Source organism: Peromyscus leucopus, chromosome 3 (assembly GCF_004664715.2).
Source record: "Peromyscus leucopus breed LL Stock chromosome 3, UCI_PerLeu_2.1, whole genome shotgun sequence".
Taxonomy (NCBI): Eukaryota; Metazoa; Chordata; class Mammalia; order Rodentia; family Cricetidae; genus Peromyscus; species Peromyscus leucopus.
Genome location: NC_051065.1, coordinates 40,876,587 through 40,898,557, shown reverse-complemented (window position 1 = coordinate 40,898,557; position 21,971 = coordinate 40,876,587). Strand labels below are relative to the sequence as shown.

At 41.0% G+C, this 21,971-nt stretch overlaps 1 protein-coding gene across 2 annotated transcripts in view; it reads left to right on the top strand.

Annotated features, from left to right (window-relative positions):
• Cul1 (cullin 1) overlaps positions 1-21,971 on the top strand; it is an 80,883-nt gene that overhangs the window by 51,551 nt on the left and 7,361 nt on the right. For both annotated transcript variants that reach the window (XM_028876438.1, XM_028876437.1), the window contains exons 4-13: positions 1,506-1,673; positions 5,464-5,514; positions 5,993-6,083; positions 6,712-6,875; positions 11,547-11,709; positions 12,270-12,400; positions 17,066-17,173; positions 17,252-17,358; positions 20,178-20,226; positions 20,822-20,953. In XM_028876438.1, the coding sequence (XP_028732271.1) occupies positions 1,506-1,673; positions 5,464-5,514; positions 5,993-6,083; positions 6,712-6,875; positions 11,547-11,709; positions 12,270-12,400; positions 17,066-17,173; positions 17,252-17,358; positions 20,178-20,226; positions 20,822-20,953 (1,164 nt within the window). The remainder of the gene's footprint in view (positions 1-1,505; positions 1,674-5,463; positions 5,515-5,992; positions 6,084-6,711; positions 6,876-11,546; positions 11,710-12,269; positions 12,401-17,065; positions 17,174-17,251; positions 17,359-20,177; positions 20,227-20,821; positions 20,954-21,971) is intronic.

The following is a 21,971-nucleotide window of genomic DNA, read 5'->3' as shown; positions in this document are numbered from 1 at the left end:
TGGGTTTTTTTTCTTAATTATTTTACAAGCTTAGTAGAAACATATTATTCTAACAGACTGTAGTTGCCTGACAAGTTGTAATTAATGATCCACTTTCATGTTCTTAAACATAAAGTGTCTTGCTACATGTCCTGTCCTTTGTATTCACAGCACTTTGCATAAGCAGAGTATGTTCTGTTTTCAGTAGCTACCCATCAGCAACATACTTTCATTTTCCACCTAGAATAGGTCAGCTTATGTTTTAAAATTCACTTTATTTAAATAAACAAACAAAACCTTTGGTTGTGTCTGGGTGTGGCCAGGTATTTACACAGATGCTTGGGTCGCTTGAATGTTGTTACATGGAGAACTGCAGGTCTGCTGGGCTGTGGCTTTCCTCGTGAAGAGACACTGAGGCTGGGGCTAGAGCAGGCTACCCCCGGCCTTTACCGTACCTCCTTGGCACGCTCAGCACAGCCGTGAGAAGTGGTGGTGCGGTGCTTTGAAGGGAGGAGGACAGTGGGCATGTCGGTAGTACCTGAGGCTCTTTCGGTCCGGTTTGTCCAAAGAAAAATCGGTGGGTTCAAAGTAAAAATCACTTTGATAACTTCCTATTTTCCTCCTGAGGTTTTGTTAAAGAAGAAATGTTGTATTGTTAAGTTTTTGTTACAAAAATGCAACAAATGCCACATTTAAGATGAATATTTTTCTAAGTTTACAAATTGGTAAAGCTGTCCATATTTTTTTAATGAATATACTAGCTTCCATTATAATTTGTTAATAAGATAGGTTGATTTTTTTTTTTTTTTTAAACTGGAAAGATGTCAGACGTAGAGATGCTTTGGAGGTAGATTCCTTAATAAGAAGAAATTGCTTAAAAACTACACTAAGCAGGATATGGAAGTACATACCTGTAATTCCAGCACTGGCCTATAATCCTAGCTTGTGAGGGGGTGGAGGCAGAGGAACAGAAATTCAAGGTCATCCTCAGCCACATTGTGAGGTCAAGGCCAGCCTTGGACAATATGAGAACAAAGGGAGACAGGGTAAAGAAATTGTCCCTGGGTATGGTGGACACACCCATAATCCCAGCAACTCAAGAGGATCACAGGTTCTAGGTGTACACTTGGGCTGTGCACTTGAGTTTAAGGGCAGCCTGGGCAACTTATCAAAACCCTGCTTTAATTAAAAGTAGAACAGTTGCCTAGCACTAGACCAAACCTAAGTTCAGTCACCAGTACTAAAGAAAAAGCATGAAAAAAAGAAAAAATTATACTTGCATTCTGAAAGCTTAGGGTGCACTCTGTGACTGCATGTGTATATTCAACCCAAGAAAAGTTCCAGTTTAATTTGATAATGAAAGAACTTGTTAGTGTTCTTGTGAGAATTTACATTAGCATGTTTTCATACATAGCAGTTATAAGAACCCATCTATAGCCATATGTATTCATGTATTTTGATGCAGTAGCTTTTTCAATGAGTTTGTCTTGATGACTGACAGTAAACCTCAGTGTACTTGTTTTTAGGATGGAGAAGACTTAATGGATGAGAGTGTACTGAAGTTCTACACTCAACAGTGGGAAGATTACCGATTCTCCAGTAAAGTGCTGAATGGGATCTGTGCCTACCTCAATAGACATTGGGTTCGCCGCGAATGTGATGAAGGACGGAAAGGAATATATGAAATCTATTCAGTAAGATTTTTTTTAAAGAATAAGAACATTTAAATATGTTGTGGCAAGAAAGTAGAGAGCTGGAAAATTGCGGCAGTAACAGACAATTGAACAGTTCTGTATTTACTTTTAAAGTCTCTTCAGTTAATTGGTCAGTTATCATGCTTTGCCTGGAACTGCTTGAGTTCAGCACTAGAATCCTAGATGCTGGCAGTTAGTCCCGAACCAGGTAATCTGAGGATTAAGCTCTTGACTGAGCCCTCATACACTTTCTTGGGCTGAGAATTCTGTGTTTGAGAGAGGACCCTGAATTAATTTTTTTTTGTTGTTTGTTTGTTTGTTTTGTTAGTCTTCAAGGTTTTTGTTTTAGGCCCTCTGGTTTCTCAGAGTCTAACCCCCATCAGTGTCACCAAAAACATGATAGAGATACAGATTCTCAGACCTCCTTCTAAACTTGAGATGGGCCACAGGTAGGGGCAGGGAGTTCAGGTAGCAAAGTGCTTGCTTAGTATGTATGAAGTCCTGGGTTCAGCCTGCTATACTGCGCACACCTGTAATCCCAGCTCTTGGGAAATACGAGGCAAGAGAATCATAAATTTGAGCCATAACACGTTCCTGGCCTAAATGTGACCCTGTCTGAAAAAGAATAAAGAATATAAAAACTTCCACAGAGTTGGGGTGATAGCTCAGTCAATAAAGTATTGGCCTTGTAAACACAAGGACCTGAGTGAGATAATCCCCCAGAACCTGTGTGAAAAAAAAGCATGTTACTGATGTTTGTAATCCCTTGCCGAGGAGGCGGGCACAGGCAGATCCCTGGAACTCACTGGCCAGCCAGCTTATCATTCTGGACAAGAACAAGCCAATAAGAGACCTTGTCTCAAAAAACAAGGTGGATGACTCCTGAGGAACAACAGAGGTTGTTCTCTGGTTTCTACATGCATGCTCACACACGATAAATAAATAGACAAACAGATAAATATTTCTCCAGGTAAGCAGACTGAAGGAGAATCATTGTTCTAGAATGGTTGGGGGGAACTCATTGAAAACAGTTTGCTCATGGATATCTGTCAGATGGAAACCTTTTGGGGTCAATTTTATTAAAATGTCAAATTCTGATGCTGTGTTATAATAGCAATATTTTGTTGCTTTGCTTTTGACAAATTTAATTAGACAAAAACTAAACAAAAAAAACCCAAAAAGGGAAAACAGCTCAGATGCAGGACTTTGAGCAGTTATAGAGCTAGGTTTCTGTGTCCCAGATTTACTTCATAGTGACACTTTATTGTGTAGTTACATAGGCTTTTGTTGGAGGTTCTGTGTGTTTGTTCTGTTGGGGTTCTTTGAAACAGGGTATCATTGTAGCCTTGGCTGACCTGGGACTTCACTACATAGACCAGACTGGCATCAAGCTCAGATGCCTGTCTCTGCCTCCCAAATTCTGGGATTAAACCACACCTTGTTTGTTATATAGTTTTAACCACATTTGCTAGGTTCAGTTTTTTGAATTAAGGTTTTTGTATTTTTCTTTTCGTTAATATATTTTAAAAAATATGTTTATCCCATTGAACATGTTTGAACCCAGTCCATCAAGGAATGGCTGATGTGCTTCCCTTGTCTCAGAATTGCAGAGTGGGACTCAATGTGGTTCTGGAAACTTTTTGTTTTGGAAACTGCTTGACCTGAAGTTCCACGTGTATGCTCTACAGCAGCATCACAGACTACTGAAGGTCATCCTGCTTTTTCACATTTCATGTGCTTTGTTCAACATTTAAAACAGTGTAAATAAGAAGCACCAAGATACATAATGTTTCTCAAGACTCAGCCAGACAGGTGGCACATACTTTTAATCCCAGTACTAGGGAGGCAGAAGCAGGCAGGTATCTCTTGAGCTGCAGGCCAGCCAGCGCTACATGACACTGTGTTAGACAAGAATCAGCTACCTTCGTTACTTTTTAAATCTGCTTTCAAAACCCTCACTTGCTGTTTCAGCAAACAGTGTAGCTACTGTTTGGAGAAGCAGTATTCCACCTTAAATTCTAGGGGAGGAGAGTCACTGCCCCCACTGAAACAGCCTTCCCATCTTTGTCCCAAGTGTGCTGCCTCAAGAGCCTGCTCCATTCGTTTGCTAGTTTGTATCCAAGCTCAGTGGGACAGTTGCAGCCTGTGCTTTTGTCTTAGGCCCAGAGCCTCCAGCAAACGTGCCTGCTTCCTCATGCAGTGACTTAGGACAAATTACAAGGCTTTGATTCTTTTCTAAGTCCCTTTCCCCTCTTTTTAGAGAAGGTTGTTGGTTTCCTTCCAGGTCAGGCAGAGAGTCTAAGTGGATTTCATTGTACTGTGTGAACTTTCTGACCCGAGACTGGTTATGCTAGCCTGTTGGGAAGTTTCTTTGGTTTATCTCTTGGCCTTCTTTGCTCTTGGACTCTATCCTTTGAAGCCACAAATCACCCAGAGCTGTGTTACGTCTGCTGAGGATGTGGCTGGGAATTCAGAAAATGGCTGTAGCAAACAGTTTTTAAAGTGTAGGATTCTGTTGGAAGCTGATAACCATAGCCTGGAGTTTTCCTGTCTCAACAGGCATGGGAGGAGAGTTGCTTCTCTCCTAGACAGGGAAGCTCAGTCTTCCAGCAGCTTTTGCATACCACAGGCAAGAATTCCTAATAATGCTGGGCCTGGTGGTGTGCGCCTTTAATCTCAGCTCTGGGGTACAGAGGCAGGGGGATCTCTGTGAGGCCAGCCTGGTCTACACACTAGGTGGCACTACATAGTGGTGGTGGTGGTGGTGGGGAGACGGCAGACAAACAAAAAACTCAAATATTGCTTTTATGGTCTTTATTTTATTGGAGACACTTCTTGGAAAATACTTTTCATAGATTAAATTTATATGTAATATTTTCAAAAATACATATTTTTACAAACTTAATTTTATCTAGCTAAATTGGGGGAGGGGATAATGGCATTTATGTTTAATTTCTTGACAGTTTATGTGTTAAATAAAGTGTTATAAATTTCAGTTCTGTTTGAACTTTCTAATACCTCTCCCAACAGTTTAAAAATCATGTATGAATTCTAACTTTCTTCTTTCAGAGACCATTTTTACAGTAATTAATCTTAGTATAACACTTGTAGGAAGATTAGGAATGGAAAGTGGACCATGGTTTTTATTACACTCATCTTAAAATGCATATATCAGGGGCTATGGAGATGGATGACTCAGGAACACCTGAGTCTCTATCCATGTGTGTACCTCCTCAGATACACATGTGAGCATGTACACACAAAAATATATGCCTCACACATAGTCACATGAAGACATAAGTACAATGGGAGGTTTTAATTTATGTACAAGAAATTGCATTTAAAATACACACTCTTAGATAGAAAAGAGAGAAGATTTTTATGTTCTCTACAATTTATCTTGATGTGTTAGGAAAGTATGGTAGTGACTGGAATTACTTTTATCAGGTATATCTGATCAAAAACTATTGGATCCAGGGAATACATTGATAGGTTGAATCTGCTACTGGTTTTTGAGCTGATACAAGTGCCCACCTTAAATCAGAATGTTCTTTTTCAACTTCACTGTTAAAATGTGAGCTGGTAAATATCTGTGCAAAGTGATTAACTTGAGAGGGTGGCTCTGATTTCATTGCCGTAGTAGATTTTTTTTTTTTTTTTTTTTTTTTTTTTTTACTAAGTTGTAATCAGGAATTTTGGTAAAATTAAGAATTCAAATTGTCTGACCAGTTTTGGGGGAACCATAGTGAAATACAGTTATTTAATACATCTTTTCTCCTTTTTCATCCAGCTTGCGTTAGTGACGTGGAGAGATTGTTTGTTCAGGCCACTGAATAAACAGGTATCTACTGTGGAATGTGTGTGGTTTTCCTTTTTAAATTCCTACTTTTATCCTGTCTTCTCAAGCCTTTGGACTGTCTCAAGAGTATTTGCTGGGCTGGGGGTGTGGCTCAGTGGGTCAAGTGCTTGCGGTGGAAGCGTGGGGACCTGGGGTGAGCCCCACACCCACAGAAGGAAGCAAGTGCGGTGATGCCCACTAGTGATCCTACCACTGGAGAGTTCCCTGGGGCTCCCTGCCACTGCCACCCTAGCCTCCTGAGTGAGCTCCAGGGCAGTGGGAGACTGTCTCAAAAACAAGGTAGATTACTCTTGGGGAGCAGGACTTGACACTGTCCTGGTCTCCGCATGCAGTACACACATGTACATACCCACCCCTAAAATATTTTGTATTACTTAATGGCTTTAAATGTTTAAAGGATATGTAAGATACATTGTGACCTGCAATATGTCTACCTAATATTTTTTCCTTATTCTTAAAGGTAACAAATGCTGTTTTAAAACTGATTGAAAAGGAAAGGAATGGTGAAACCATCAATACGAGACTGATTAGTGGAGTTGTACAATCTTATGGTAAATAATTTGTCTTTATTCAGTTTTCATATCCCATGGCAATTATGATAATTCTCTAACATTCATTAAAAACATTTAAATATTTTCAAGAATATTATTCCATGTTAAGGTACTTTTACGTAGTAATTTTTTAAGGTGTAAGTTATTTAATCTTTGTACTTTAAGGAAATTTTGATTGAAAAAATTGAATTATTTCCTTTGCTGCTTTCATGAGGAAATGCTTATATATAATGTGATTGTTTTTGAGCTAAATGATAACTAAAAATCTATTAGCTTGAAAAATTGAGATTGAGACACTGACTAAACGATGTGTTGAAGCTCAGGTGGGTTTGCATTTCTGTGACTGTTTATAATGCACTGGGAAACACAAACTTTCTCTAACTGAACTTGGGTAATGTGGCCCAGGTAGGAGTGATTTGCTGCTATACATCTTGGAGTTTACTGTTTTGTTTTGTTTTTCTTTTATTGAAACAAGCATATTTCAATACTAGTGAATAACCGTTACCTTACAACCCTCCATTTCACATTGATCTTTCAAGTATAATTAAACTGAATGCTACACCAAAGTATTATCTGTGAAATATAACAAAAATAGGGTAATTGAAATATAGCTCATATTTATTTCTAGTGGAATTGGGGCTGAATGAAGATGATGCATTTGCAAAGGGCCCTACGTTAACAGTGTATAAAGAATCCTTTGAATCTCAATTTTTGGCTGACACAGAGAGATTTTATACCAGAGAAAGTACTGAATTCTTGCAGCAGAACCCAGTTACTGAATATATGAAAAAGGTAAGCTTAAACATAGTATGTAAAGTAGATGTAAGTTAAATAGTCATTGCTCCTCCAGTGAGTTCTTGGCAGTGCGGTGCTCCTCACAAGTCAGGCTTGGCACTGCTGACAGTGTCCAGCAGGTCGAGCTCTGGAACTCTCCAAGGGACTTTCCAGATTGATAATCATGAATGAGTGTTCCTTTTGCACGTCTGAGGAGGTGCCTTGAGAGCTGCATGCCTTCCATGTTTTGAATCGTCTCCCTTTGAGTGTGCTTAGCTAGTGGACCCCAAAATTTTGTCAATGAGAAAGTACTAAGCAAATATTTCCAGATTCAATTTTTAACTAAATATTTATTTATTTTTGCTGCTTTTCTCTTAAATCTAAGATATAATCCCTAAGGATCTATAGCTTAGTCTTCAAGATTATATTAGGAAGGAGGATCTAAATTCTGACTTGGTAGAGCCGTATATCTTGCATGCATTATTTTACTACCTGATGCTTCCATGAACTCCTAATAGGATTTTTCTTTGCTCTTTCTTGGAGATTCAGGTATTCTGGATGTCGGGTCTGAGGAATGACTGTGTCAGGAGTCAACAGGCTTTCTGTTGTATAGTGCCAGGCAGTAAATATTTTTAGGCTTTGTATGCTATGTATGATCTCTTCTGCTACTGTTCAGCTCTGCTGTTAGAACACAAAAACAGTCATAGCACTGGCAAGGAAACAGCAAACGTGCAGCAGGATTTTCCAACAGGCTGTAGAGTTTGGTGACCCCTCTCATGCATGTGCTAAATTTCAACTAGAATCTGGTTCACACCAATTCTCAAACCTGCTTTGCCCTTTCTTGGACAGGAAATGGACTACAAAATCATTTCTTCTGTGTTCAAAGAAAGGAAATATAAGCCCAACCACCCTGGTGTTCTAAGTGCATTTTCATACAGTATACTTACACCGTGGATATAACAGGGCCTTCTGAGTTTGAAATTAAAACTCAATTACACATTTCTGATAACTCAAAATCCAACTGAAGTGGGACTGTTCAGTGGTGTATGTGGATAGTAGCAATTCTTTGTATTTTGTATGTGACTGAAACCTGGCTCGATCCCTAAGAGTATTTGAAACATAAAATGTTTTGAATTGTGGTATTGGCCATTATTTAATTTTGTAGTGTGACAGTGTAATTTTTATAAACAGATTTCTTACTGAAGAGACCTGTTTTCATTGTTTTGCATTTATTTTGTGTGTATTCGTGTACACATATATGCCTGCGTGTGCATGTATATACATAGACAGGTGTATGTATGTCATGGTAGCATACATGTAGAGTGGGTATTTCCTTCTACCATATGGGTACCAAGCATCTAATTCAGGTCATTAAGATTAGCAACAACAACAGCCCTTATCCCACCTAACCTTCTTGCCAGCCCAGTAGTGATTTTTTTTTTTAACTATGTCTTTAAAATGGAACCTTCCTCCATGTTGCACACCACTGTGGTGCCAGCCTATCTTTCATAGACTTCTTCATGCTTTGTGGTGATGTCTGCTGCACAAAGAAAACAAGTTTTAGGACAGTGCTTCATGCACACTGAAACAAGGAAATCTTTTTTAAACTCTGGCCACTTCAAGAATAACAATGTCTGATGTGTAGGGTGTTTGCAATCCAGCCTGTGTCCAGCTTCTAGGAAGCTCTCTAAAAGCATTAAAGATTTGGTCCTGACCCACTTAGAAGTCATACTAAACACGACTTCTATCTTGTTCTGGAAATCCATGGTTTAGACTCTAAAAACAAACAGTGTATAAATTTAGCCACATGAATACTTTATCTCACACAGCAGAAGTCTTATATCCTTGTGAATTGGACCACTAATTCTAAAGGTTAAAGGGTGATCTTGACCATTCTGTTCCTTAGTTTCCTTGCCTGTGAAACAGAAATATAATAATAGTAGGCAATATTGGGGACTTGGCGAGCTTTACTTTTAAAATAATGTGAGGAGGTTTGAAACTGTATGTATGTACTAGCTGTCTGTATTGAAAGGATCTCTAGAAAAGTGAGGCGGAGCAAACCTGATGGAGGGCTCTGGCCTTACACATGTACCTCAGTGTCTCCAGCGTGTGCCTGGGCAGGTCGGGAGCCACTAGATAAAGGTTGGCAGCTTCAGTAACTTGAGGAGAAATTACATTTATATTAAAACAATCTGGTAGAATACATGTCAGGAGAATAATACTGAGGTAGAGATAGCTGTCAGGAAATGCCCTGCTTTCAACAGCCTATTTGGGCTAGGTGTTCACCGTCCCCAGGGGTGTCTGCTCACTTTGCTTTCGTCAGGAGTATTTTAGTGCAAACATTTGATAATTGCTGGTCCATCCAAAGATGATGGCTTTAATGGCTACACCAGCTACAAGCCGTGTTGACACTTTAAAATCCATCTCATATGATTGAGACTGATCTGTCCTATTTAAAAAAACAAAAAATGAACTTGTTTGAATATTCTAAATTCCTAATATTTTTATTATTTAAAAATAATATGGGCTGGAGAGATTGCTCAACAGTTAAAAGAGTAGGTGTTGCTCTTGCAGAGGACCTGGTTTTTTGTTTCTAGCACCAACACGGCCATCTGTAACCACAGTTCTGAGGATTCCAGCAACCTCTTCTGGCCTCTGTGGCCAGAAGAGTACACTGTACACAGACTGTACATACAGTCTGTAGCCATACAGACTGTACATACATACATGTAGCCAAAACACTCTCACATAAAACAACTTATTTCATTAATTTGCTCACCAACCTTTGGGTTATGTGTTTTCTGCCCCTTTGTTTTTGTTTAGAATTGCTTCTAATGGAATTGATCACCGTCATTTTCCAGAACTCTAGGGTACTTAGTCATTTGAATATGATTGTGGTGTTCCATGATCAGTACATGAGGTGGGTGGCAGTAAAGATACCTGCTGCTGCCACAAGTTAGTCTCCAGTTAGGGACCTGCTTCCTGTTTCCTGCCACTTGGCCCCTGAAGGAAGCTCTGTCAAATGCCTCCATAGTCAATGTCCCCAGAGAGAATCCACAAGGACATCAAAGCCTAGCCTTCTGACCAGGGTGACCTGTGTTCTTCCCAGAACCGGGCACAACATACAACAGGAAGAGTGGTACTTAAGTAGATCTGCTTCTGCTCCTCAGCCTCAGGTGGAGTGAAAGCCTGGAACTCATCAGCAGAGCCCGAACTTGGAATCTGTTCTAGAAGAACTTTGTAGTCCAAGAAACAAAAGTACAAATTAAAGACTGAAATACACAGTGACAGACCCACCAGCCAGGGACACTTAGACTGGAGTGCTGCTGTGGGCTTTGGGGCGGGGTGGCTCTTTTGTTTGAATTGAAGCAGTAACAATTTAGTGGATTTTAGTGGATAATATTCATCAAGTGTACTGTAAATTATTAGCATATTTTGAATTTTAATTAAGAATTAGCCGGACCATGGTGGCACATGCCTTTGATCCCAGCCAGCACTGGGAGGCCCCAAAACTACACAGAGAAACCCTGTCTTGAAAAGCCAAATAAAATAAAATAAAAATTTCTAACTCAAACCTTTCATGTTTCTTTGTGACTTATCTTTTCCCTCGTTCTGGCTTTTTGGATAGATTTACTGGTTAAATAGAGGTCATTCTGTGTTAAGGCTGGGTGATGCATATGCAGTTAACTGTGTTCAAGTTTACTTTGCATGTTTAACTTTCTGCCAAGTGTGTGTGTGTGTGTGTGTGTGTGTGTGTGTGTTGTGGCTCTAGCTGCTTCCTGTAGTTTAATAACTACCCATTTGATGGTCCAAGCTTTGCCTAGTCAGTTGTTTTCTCAGTATTGAATGTTTATTCAGTTCCAATGGTAATTTTCCAGATTTATCCACAGTTATACCAAATCTGAGAGGTCTCTGGAGAGTAAAATACAGCTTTTGTCTTTTTTTATTCAGATCACGTGAATAATTCACTACTTGAAATTTCTTGCTTACTCTGATAATATAGCACATCCTCAGTGACTTCTGTATCACGTTTCTGGTGACAGATTCTAGAATATACTGTCTTTTACATGGGTTTCTGTTGTGTTGTATTGCCTGGTAGCCTCTCTTCTTAGAGAGAAATCCAAGACATTGAGATCCCCAGTGGCCGGGTGGGCTTTTAGGTGCATGTTCAGTGAGTGGAAGAGAAGGCCACAGTGTTTATTTGTTCCTTAATTCTTTTTTCTTTTTTCCTCATTGCTGATTATTATCTCTGAGTGGTCATTTCTAGGATTATATTGGTGTGACCCTTTATTTCAAATGCTTTCAGACCAAAGTAGTGTTTCTTAATTCAGTGTCCACATACCTGAAAGGACCTGTAGGTTTCTCTCATGGTCACAGGGACATGGGGCATTCCCTCCAAAATATGAAATACCATTTACCCAAAGAAAAATGACATGAAGACATTTGAACTGTTAATTATAATAATGTTCTTAGGGCACTTAAAGGATTAGCGCCTGTGTTGCAGAGAGAGCAGAGCACACCAGAGGCTTGATGTGGGTGGTTGTCAGTCACCCTCCAGTCTGAAGTTCTTTTCCCTTGTCTTCATCAGACTTTACTAGAGCAGATTTGTGAATCAAATTTGTCATTGTTCACGTAATAGTTCTTTAACAGTGAATCAAACCATGCATGGTTTGATTGAATTCTCTGCAGGCTGAGGCTCGTTTGCTTGAGGAGCAGCGGAGAGTGCAGGTTTACCTCCATGAGAGCACACAAGACGAACTAGCACGGAAATGTGAGCAGGTCCTCATCGAAAAACACTTGGAAATTTTCCACACAGAGTTTCAGAATTTGTTGGATGCTGACAAGAATGAAGGTGAGTATAATTTGCTCCATATACTTTTGTTGGCAGTGGTGGGCAGATTTTTTTGTTTTTTTCTTTTGAGTATGTTTTTGTTTTTGTTTTGTTTTCTCTTCCCTTAATTGCTCCTCTGTGCTAGTGGGAACTGTTAGTGGTTCAGTCACATTGCTGTTGGGATTTAGGATTTTCCATCTTTAACCATCATAGATTGAACACATATGTGACGTGAATAGTTTGGGAATCCCTCCATGACTTATGGTTGAAGTCGGTATCTATAATGTTTATTTGTTTTTCAAACATATTTTAGTACCTTTTGGGACATAAATAGTATCTCATTAGGATTTTAGAAGGCAAAATTTGAGTACTTTTTCTCTATTGTTACATTAATGGATTCTCATGGTAAAGGAGAAATAAACTTCTAATAATCTGACTCCATTATTGATTTTAACAAAACACACCAGAACTAGATGGTTTCTTGTTTCACAGTATCTTACACTTGATACAAGTATATAGTGAGCAGAATAGGTATGCACAGTTGGTTTCCATGCATAAAATTGGCTCCTTTTTTCTTTCAGATTTGGGCCGCATGTATAATCTTGTATCTAGAATTCAGGATGGCCTAGGAGAATTGAAAAAACTCCTAGAAACACATATTCATAATCAGGGTCTTGCAGCGATTGAGAAGTGTGGAGAAGCTGCTTTAAATGTAAGTAGTGCCTGGCTGAAAGCAGTCAAGCCCATTATTATTTTCACATGCAACTGCAGGTGTGTGCAGTGCATCTTTGTTGGTAACTACAGAGTTAAGGTTTTACTGACGTGCTCAGAGAACCTGTTTTGGTCTTTTGAAAGAATGAAGTTCACAAAATCCTTAAATTATTCTAGCATCTTCTTTTTCCCCCCTTTAAGGACAGAAATTTCATTGTGTAGCCCATGCTGGCCTTGAATTTACAGAGATCCCCCTGCCTCTTTGTTTCTACCTCCTGAGTGCTGGAATTAATAGCTCGCACAACCACATCCAGCCCTCTCCAGCACCTTTTTAAGTATTGATAATCTAATTTTTTTTTTGTTGCCTTGCTTTAATGTATATGAGTGTTTCTGCCAGAATATTTATATGCCTGAGAAGGTCAATAGAGAGGACCTCATATCCCCTGGAACTGGAGTTAGAATGGTTGTGAGTCATCATGTGGGTGCAGGGACTGAACCCTGATCCTCTGGAAGGGCAGCCAACTGCTGAGTGATCTCTCTAGCTTCTTACTTGTCTGTTCATGTGTTTATATTTTTCACTGTATCAAAAAGTGGGTTTGTGCTCATAGGTGCATTGCCCACAGCAGCCAAAAGAAAGAGTCACAACTCTTAAAGGTCATAGTATTTGTTGTGAGCCACCCAACTTGGGTGCTGGGAACCAAACTCTGGTCCTCTGCAAAAGCATACACATTTTAAGCCGCTAAGCCATCCCTTATCCTAAGTTTGTGAATGATAGGTCTGTAAGCGCAGGAGAACAAAGATACTTGTCATGAAACAAAAAAAAAAAAGAGAGAGAAAAAATACACAATAATTTTTTAATCTAGCTTGACCAAGCTGTCATTTTATATCCAGGATACTCATTTTTTTTCCAATAAAAAGAAGACTTTAATCCTCCTTAAGCAAGCTCGTTGTGGAAGTCTTTATGCCACATCAGACTCCATTCCCATGCAAACCGTGCTGTGCACCGACAGTACTAAAGCGGGCCCTGGCTGGTTCAAGGCCAGTTAGAAACCTGTCACTGGACTTGGTCCTTGCGGCCTATCCTTGGTCAGATGGGCCATGGATTCAAGGCAATCTTGGGCTACCTGGTGAGTTCTAGACCAGTCTAGGTTATAGAATAAGACCCTACCTTAACATACAAACCCAGAAGTTGTTTGTTATGTCTGAAACTTAGAGCTGCTCTTTCGTGGGCCAGACATAAATGTTTAGAGCAAAAAGGAGCAGCAGCGGTTGCAATAATGAGAATAGGTAGCACATCTTAAATCGCGCTGATGTTGGTCTCTGTTTTAGACTTTAAGCCACTGGCAACCTTATTTCTGCTTGTTGTTGGAGAAATAAAAAAGTCCACTAAGAAAACATAAATTTGTGCTAAGTAGTGTGTGGGGCCTCATGTTTATTTCCCTTTTCTTCCCCAATTAGTTAATATCAAAATTAATTATATAGCTAAGCATGGTAGCAGACACCTTTAATCCCAGCACCTAAGAGGCAGAGGTAGGTGGATCTCTGTGAGTTCAAGGCCAGCCTGGCCTGCATAGTGAGTTCCAGGACAACTAGGGCTGTGTAGACCCTGTCTCAAGTGTGTGTGTGTGTGTAAGTAAGTAAGTAAGTAAGTAATCATTTTTAGCTTAGGATACAGAATCACATGGCCTCTGAATGGCAGGTTGTGCTAGGTTGGTGGTGACTTTAGATGTTAGACGTGTCAGTCATGGATGTCATAACAGCTTTTAGAATCATGGGCATCGAATAAGATCCCTTGGGAACCAAGAGGGTTTTTTTTAATATGGAAAAGAAACCTCTTGTGTACTGTTATGGATGTGAACCAGACTTACCACTATTATATTCATTTTGTTTTAAACCTAAAATTTTTCCTCAAAGCCAGGCATGGTGCCACATACCTGTAACTCTACCACTCAGAAGGCAGAGGCAGGAAGATCAAACCCAAGGCCACCCTTGGCTGTATAGTACATAGGAGACTAGCCTGAGCTATGAGAGACCCTGCCTCAAAAAAACAAAACAAAAAAACAAAAACAAAAACAGGGCTGATCCTATGGCTTGGTGGGAAGGAGGCCACAGGCCTGACAACCTGAGTTTGGTCCCTAGGACCCACAGTGGAAGGAAAGAACTGACCCCAAGAGTTGTCATCTCCTCCACACTAATGCTGTGGCAGCCCTCCTCCATATATTCAAGCATGTCCTGCATCCACAGAGTAATAATGACATTTTTAAAGCCACTTTTCCAGGGCTTGCTCTCTTGGCACACACTATTCTATGGGTTCCTGTCAGTTCCATCACCTCAGCCATACTCTGCTAGGTCTTCTCTATTATGAAGAATCTAGAATCAGTCTGTAGGCTGCTTTATTCTTTGCAAAGCTTTGCATCTCTATATGGGAATTTCATTTGGGCATTTTACTGAAAATTTTGTTTCCAAATCCTGAATCCGAGGGAAAATTTTAAGAAGTGGAAAAAGCCAAAGAAAGGGTTCTAATTCTCCTATCATAGAAGAGTAAATGTGGAGTCAGTACTGATGCCCAAAGTCAGTCTGTCAAGACACAGCAGGAGAGCTGCTGTCGGGAGGTGAAGGCAAAAGTCAGCACAGGGAGAGGCGAGAGCGCGTGGGAAGGACTCTGCAGGCTCATCGCCTGCCATCTCAGTAAGTGAGTTTATCACCCTCCACTGCTAAGCTGCAGTCATTCTCTGAGTTCTAGGATGTTTATAGACATAATATACTGTGCATGAATTCTGTGACTGGTAGTCTATAGCATGAAAACTGGGTGAAAGCTGAAAGATCAGAGAAGCAGACCAGCCAGCCACTAGTTCTTACCTCTACAAAATCCTCAACCGAAAGGGACTGAGCTCCTGTCTCCTCCTGCTTTATATTCCTTTCTCCATTGAGCCATATCACTCCCTGTCTCAATCTCCCTAGTGCTGGGATTAAAGGCGTGTGCCAACCACTGCCTGCCCTCTATGGCTAACCAGTGGCTGGTTTTGCCCTCTGATCTTCAGGCAAGCTTTATTTGTTAGACCACAAACAAAATATCATCACAGTAGTCCCCAAAGTAACAGGTTTTATAAGCAATCTTGAGTCTTTAAATTGGCCGTTTTGAGATTCAGTTGGTTCTTTGCAAGGATGCTAACCTACATGTGGGATCTAAGTGGACCAGTAGTGGTTACTGAGTTTTCCTGTGGTTGGATACTCACTGTAGGCTAGAGTTCTTTGTAAAACCAGTGACTGTGGAAATTGTAAAGAAGAATATATGAATGTTGTATAGTAATTTAATGTGAGATCAGAAAGCAATGTAAAACCTGAATCTACCAAAGTAATATTGGCTCTAATGACAAACCAAAGTTGAATCAAGCAAAGGAAAAAATGCATTGCTTAAAAAAGAAAACCCATATGAAGTAAGGTGTGTGTATGCTTAACTTGTAGGTGCTCTTGGATGCTTTTTTTAGAATTGTGCAGTCTGTGCAACATACAGGAATAGTAGTCATGAGACAGGGGCCAGATTATCTGATTAGATCAGGTAAAGACCATCTTTCCATCTCAGGGAAATTATATCGTCACTATATTTTTTCATGATAATTTTGCATTTATTATATTTTTAAACATACACACATGCAACCTATAGAGACTAATTGCATAATAGGGTTCTGTTTTTACCCATTATTAATTTAAAACAAATTTTACCAAAAATGAAAAGCAATTAGTATTCAAGGGTTTCTGTTTTCTCATTCCTGAATTGTGCAAGATAGTGTGTCAGGAACTGGGGTCTGGAATCAGTGGTACACCTGTAACCTAGCCTGGGCTGCATAGAGAAATGCTGTCTCAGAAGTATCCCCAGTGAAGTCTCACATCAGGAGTTTAGAGGCACTGCCAGAATGTCTCACTTCTGTGCGCCTATAGCTCCTGAGGTATGAAGGGCTAGTCAAGAGCCTTTTTGCCATATGCTCATCAGCTGCACCTTTTCCATTCTGAAAGCTGAAGAGAACACGTCAGACTCGAGTCATCTACCTGCGTCCTTGCCTGGCTGTGCTGCCCCTTACTTTAGTAAGAAGTGTAACTTAGCTTAATCATCTAAAATGGACACTAAAGACGGACGGTACCTGCCTCACGTTATGGGTCCTTGGCTGGCAAACAGTGACTGCTGAAAACCACTTGATATTGTGTAGTTCCTCCATCCATCCATCCATCTCCTTTTCTTCCACCAGTACTGCCTGTCTCCTTTAGCATGCAGCATGCTCTCCCCGGGGACTAACCCTCCACTGTATTCTTTGTCTGAAGAGCTCCTGTTGCCCACCCCGAAGTTCCCAGTGCTGTCCCTGGCCTTGGCCACACAGTTGCCACTGTGCACCCCTACCTGTGTTCAGACCTGCTGTCATTTTGAAAAAGAAAAGACTTCCATGATCTCTCCTGTTTTTTTTTTTTTTTTTAAGGTATTTAATTTTTAATCTGGGGAATTATTTGTTTTACACTTAAACACAACGTCCTGTGTGCTTCATTGGTGGGACCAAAGGTATTTCTGGTCATATTAACTTCTTTGAAGATGTAATTAAACCTGTAGAATGTCTTACAGCTGCACAGGAATGTGTACTTTAATTCCTGTTTGTTTCTGGTTTTCCCTCCACCCAAGGACCCCAAGATGTATGTGCAGACAGTTCTGGATGTTCATAAAAAGTACAATGCCCTGGTGATGTCAGCATTCAACAATGACGCTGGCTTCGTGGCTGCACTTGATAAGGTGAGCATGTCACTGTGCTGCCTGACCAGTATGTATGAACAGGACGCCTTTTCTCTAACTGTCTTTTATATAACACAGGCTTGCGGTCGCTTCATAAACAACAATGCAGTTACCAAAATGGCCCAGTCCTCCAGTAAATCCCCTGAGCTGCTCGCTCGGTACTGTGACTCCTTGTTGAAGAAAAGGTACTGACTTGGTTTTGTGTTTTTCCTAGTACCCTGATTTAAACCTCAGTCTTTATACAAGGGATCAGTATTTGTGTAACATTTACCTGCCAATAATGCATCACATTTGTTGAAACGTGCATCAGCTTCCCTGGCTTTCTGAACAGCAGAAGACTGAATACTGTGATCTGGCGCATGTGCTGCTCTACAAACTTTGCTTTTGACAGAGCTGCTGCATAGCACAGGCCAGCCTCAACACTCCTGCCAGTCCTCCTGTGCACAGCCTTCCACATACTGTATTTACAGAGGGTACCACCGTGTCCAGCCATCTGTGTACTTTAGAGTTTGGTTTTCATCTGGTCATGTGTTGGTGCTGTGCAGTGTTCCTTTTCAGTCACCTTATATCTTCCCTGACACTTTCCTGATCTTCTTACCTGTGTTTAGAGATGGAGGAGGTATGGTCAGGATGGCTTCCTCCTCTGTGGTGTGTTCCCGTTACTTGTACAGGATGTCTTAGTCCCCTCAGCTTCTCTCCCTGTCACAGTTTCTTTTGGTCCAAAAATGTTGAAAGTTTGCCTCAGTGCCCCACATGCTATATCACCAAATGCTATGCAGGGGACACAGACCCCAGACTACTGGTTCTGGGGTCACTGCATTAGGTTTTTAAAAGCTCTCTAAGGCTAAGAGAGCACCCACAAATGCCAGTGTAAACAGTGACAGTCAGTCTCACTATCAGGGCCACAGAGATGCCTCAGTTGTTCAGGACACTTGCTGCTCCTGCAGAGGACCTGAGTTAAGTTCTTAGTATCCACATTGGGCAGCACACAAACACTTATGATTCGAGTTCTGGAGAATGTGATGCCCTCTTTTGTCCTCCGTAGGCTCCTGTGTGCATGTAATGCTCATGCAGACAATCAGGCACACACACATACACAAATTTTTTAAGTTAACAAGTCACCTTCATCAGTGGCCAGAGAATAATTGTGCAAAATATAGGCCATGCAGCATCCGCAGACTGTGGCGGTCGCTCAGCAGTAGCACACCTGACACAGCTCGCTGTGCTTAGAGAACAGAACGGTGCTGTCTGCTCGGTACATGGTGGGCAAACAGGAGTGAAGGTCACTTGCTCTCTCTACTTTAAAATTTCATTACTTTTAAATAGCTGGAGTTTTAGCTTTGCCAGAAAGCCATCCTCCCGAAGCCAGTGGGACGTGAGCACTTGATTATCTTTCTGTGTGTGTCATGCTGGCCTGCTGCATTGTTTATCTGTTCTAGTCACATTATTATTCTAGTCAGGGCTTTGAGTATTGTGTTACATTTTATTTATTTATTTTGGGGCTATGCTTCATGGTGCATCTGTGGAGGTCAGAGGACAACTTTGCCCAATCAGTTCTTTCCTTCTGCCATGTGAAATACTGGCACCAAACTCAGGTCATCAGGCTTGGTGACAAGTGCCTTCACTCAGCCATCTTGCTGGTTTGGAAAAAGGAGTGTACCCTTGGTGTCTCTTAAGAATTGATGCTGCTTCTCGGGCCGTTGTAGGTGATGAAGTGACTCAAATACAGAGCTGCTCCACAAGGCCTTCAGTCTCTGTGACAGGACAAACAGTTGTGTGCCCATAATAGTCTACAACCAGTTAGTCCCGGCTATTAAAACGGAATGGTAGAGACATTCCAGGTGTACCTTTAACAAGTGTGTGTTGGTGAGCAGAGTCTAGTTGACATTGAGCAGTGAGGAGAGAGAAGCTACCTGACCTGCCAAGGCAGGAAGGCCAGGCTCTCTGAGCCAACTCACACTTTTTCATAGTGGATGTGATGGTACACACCTATAATCCCAGCACTCAGGCTGAGGCAAGAGGATTTCCATGAGTTGGATGGTAGCATGGGATATCTCAAAACAAAAACAAATCATAACATTGTTTTAGAGATTGTTTAGTGACCAGCTCATTTTATGTTTGAGTTGAGTTTTTTGTGGCTGGTTTTTTTTTTTTTTTTTTTTTTTTTGAGATTATGATATAATTACCTTTTCCTCCTCCAAACCCCCTCCCATGTTACACCCCCACCCACTGAATTTCATATTCATGGCTTCTTTTCTTTAATTATTAGTGGTGGTGGTGGTGGTGGTGTGTTCCTAAATACATAGATACATCCTGTTCAGTCTGTATAATGAGTATGTATATAATTTTAGGGCCGATCATTTGGTATGAGATGACCAACTGGTCTTCTGTTCCTGAGCAAGACTATTTCTCCGGTTCTATGCATTCCTTAGTTGTCTGTAGTTCTTTGTCTAGGGTTGAGGCAAACCAGTTCATTTTACACAGCATCCTTCTACAAATATTTTTAAAAACCACCTTACCCTTATTTCACCTTTGCTTAATTATATCCATAGAATAAATTATTTAAAGATATGACCACAGATAAAAGCACACTTCACCCATGGCTTGTACCTTTTCATTATCTTTAATTATTAGGCTGTTAAACAGAAATTATGTGCTTTTTTTATTTTTAAAAGTAAAAGTATACAGATTGTAGAAAGGAATTGTAAGAATGAAGATCATTCACTGATATTTAAATGGGCTATCTTAAAGGAAAACTTTATAATTAACTTCTGTTGATTTTCATCTTAGATATTGTGACTGTTTTATATTCTCTTCCCTGATTGGGTACAGTGTGAGACTGCAATTGCCATAGGAAAGGAAAGTGACCTCCCCTTGCTCATCAGCTGGTCTGACACCTCATCACTCAATACTTGTAGCTCGTGTAACCCGGCCGGTGTGCCAGAGTGGTCTGTGTGCGCCTCGGCTGGCCTCTTTGTAAACATGCTGCTCTTTGACGTTTCAGTTCCAAGAACCCGGAAGAAGCCGAACTGGAAGACACCCTCAATCAAGTGGTAAGTGCTTCTTGGGCACGCCCATTGCCCTTTGCCCCTTGTAAGGCTGTTTACATGGGGTCTGAGATGTGCAAATGTTTTTGAATTTATGGCTTTACTCCTAAAATTGAGTTGCTACTTTTGGCGTTGGTACTTTGCTTCCCTTTTTGTTTTATTTAATTTGTCAAAAATTGATGTATTTTATTATATGCACATGAGTATTTTGCCTACATATGTGTATGTATATGCACCACATGTATGCCTGGTGTCTGAGGGGATCAGAAGGGTGTTCTATCCCCCAGAACTGAAGTTACAGATGGTTGGGAGGCACCATGTGCTGGGAACAGATCTCAGGTCCTCTGTAAGAACAGCAAGTACTCTAATCCACTGAGCCATCCCTCCAGCCCTAGTACTTTGCTTCTTGCTAAGTCTAGTTTAACCAACTGGGATTTAAGGAATGGTTGGCAGTACTTATCCACATTCTGGGGTGAATTTATGCGTCTGTACAGGTTGGTACATAGGCCCACCCAAAACCAAGCAATCCTTGGCTCCTGGCGGTAGCCAGATAGTCAGCTGTGAGTTGACTTCACTAATGTGCTCTCCCTGGCATTGCCAGATGGTGGTCTTCAAGTACATCGAGGACAAAGATGTGTTTCAGAAGTTCTATGCAAAGATGCTTGCCAAGAGACTGGTGCATCAGAACAGTGCGAGTGACGACGCCGAAGCCAGCATGATCTCCAAGCTGAAGGTGCTGTTCTTCCCCGGAGAGCCGACTTCCTGGGGCCTCAGTGCTGTGGTCACTAGTCTCTGCTGTCAGCGGGCGCTGTCAGCGGGCAGGGGAGTTTGCGTGTGAGCCCTGCTTCCCAGCCACGCCGATGCTCCCCTTCCTTCACCACCCCGTCTCGGGGCCTTCTGATCTGTGGAGCCCTTCTCGGCTGGGCTCTGCTCACCATTTCCTCATCCTTGCCTGCCTCCCACATACTCAACCTTGTGGGCTTTGGGTGGACACTTAGTGGCTTTCTTAGCTCAAGCTGTCAAAACAAAATACCATGGACCAGGTAACTTAGGCAGAGAGATAAAGTCTCCATTCTGGGGACTAAGAAGTCTGAGATCCAGGTATTAGTTGTTGTTCCTGAAGAGGGCCCTCCTAGCTCACAGTCAAGCATCGCACTTGGCAGAGTACTCAACGGGGAGCATCCTCTTAAAGAGGCACCGAGCCCATGATAAGAGCCCTACATGCAGGAACTCACAAAGGCCCATCTCCTGATACTTCCACCCAGAGGTTTAAGCTTCAGGCACATTCTGAAGGAGTCAGTTTGGTAGTAGGATAAGGGACAAACATTATTTGGGACATGGAAGGGTGTGTGGTTTGAGGGGCGTTTGAGACAGCCTAGGCCTAGCCTCAGATGTGTGATCCTGTTGCCTCTACCTCCTGAGTACTTGGCTTTCAGATGTGCATCACTATGGCTGGTTCTAATTATTTCCTAGTTGGAATCTACCGCAGCGGTAGAGCACTTTGCTTTAAATGCTGCAGTATGCTTATTGCATATTGAAAACTTATTGTTCAGTTTTTAATGGTCTTTTTATAACATAGTAATTTTAATCAGTATATACTTGTACCATAAGTAAGATATGACTATGTGTTACTAGTAGTAGTTTCATACAACTAAAGATATATTGTACTCTGATTTCTCTAAAATTCCCTTATATGCATTGTATTATATGTTTGTATTTCTGTACAAATTAATGAAACAGTTGCCTGGGTT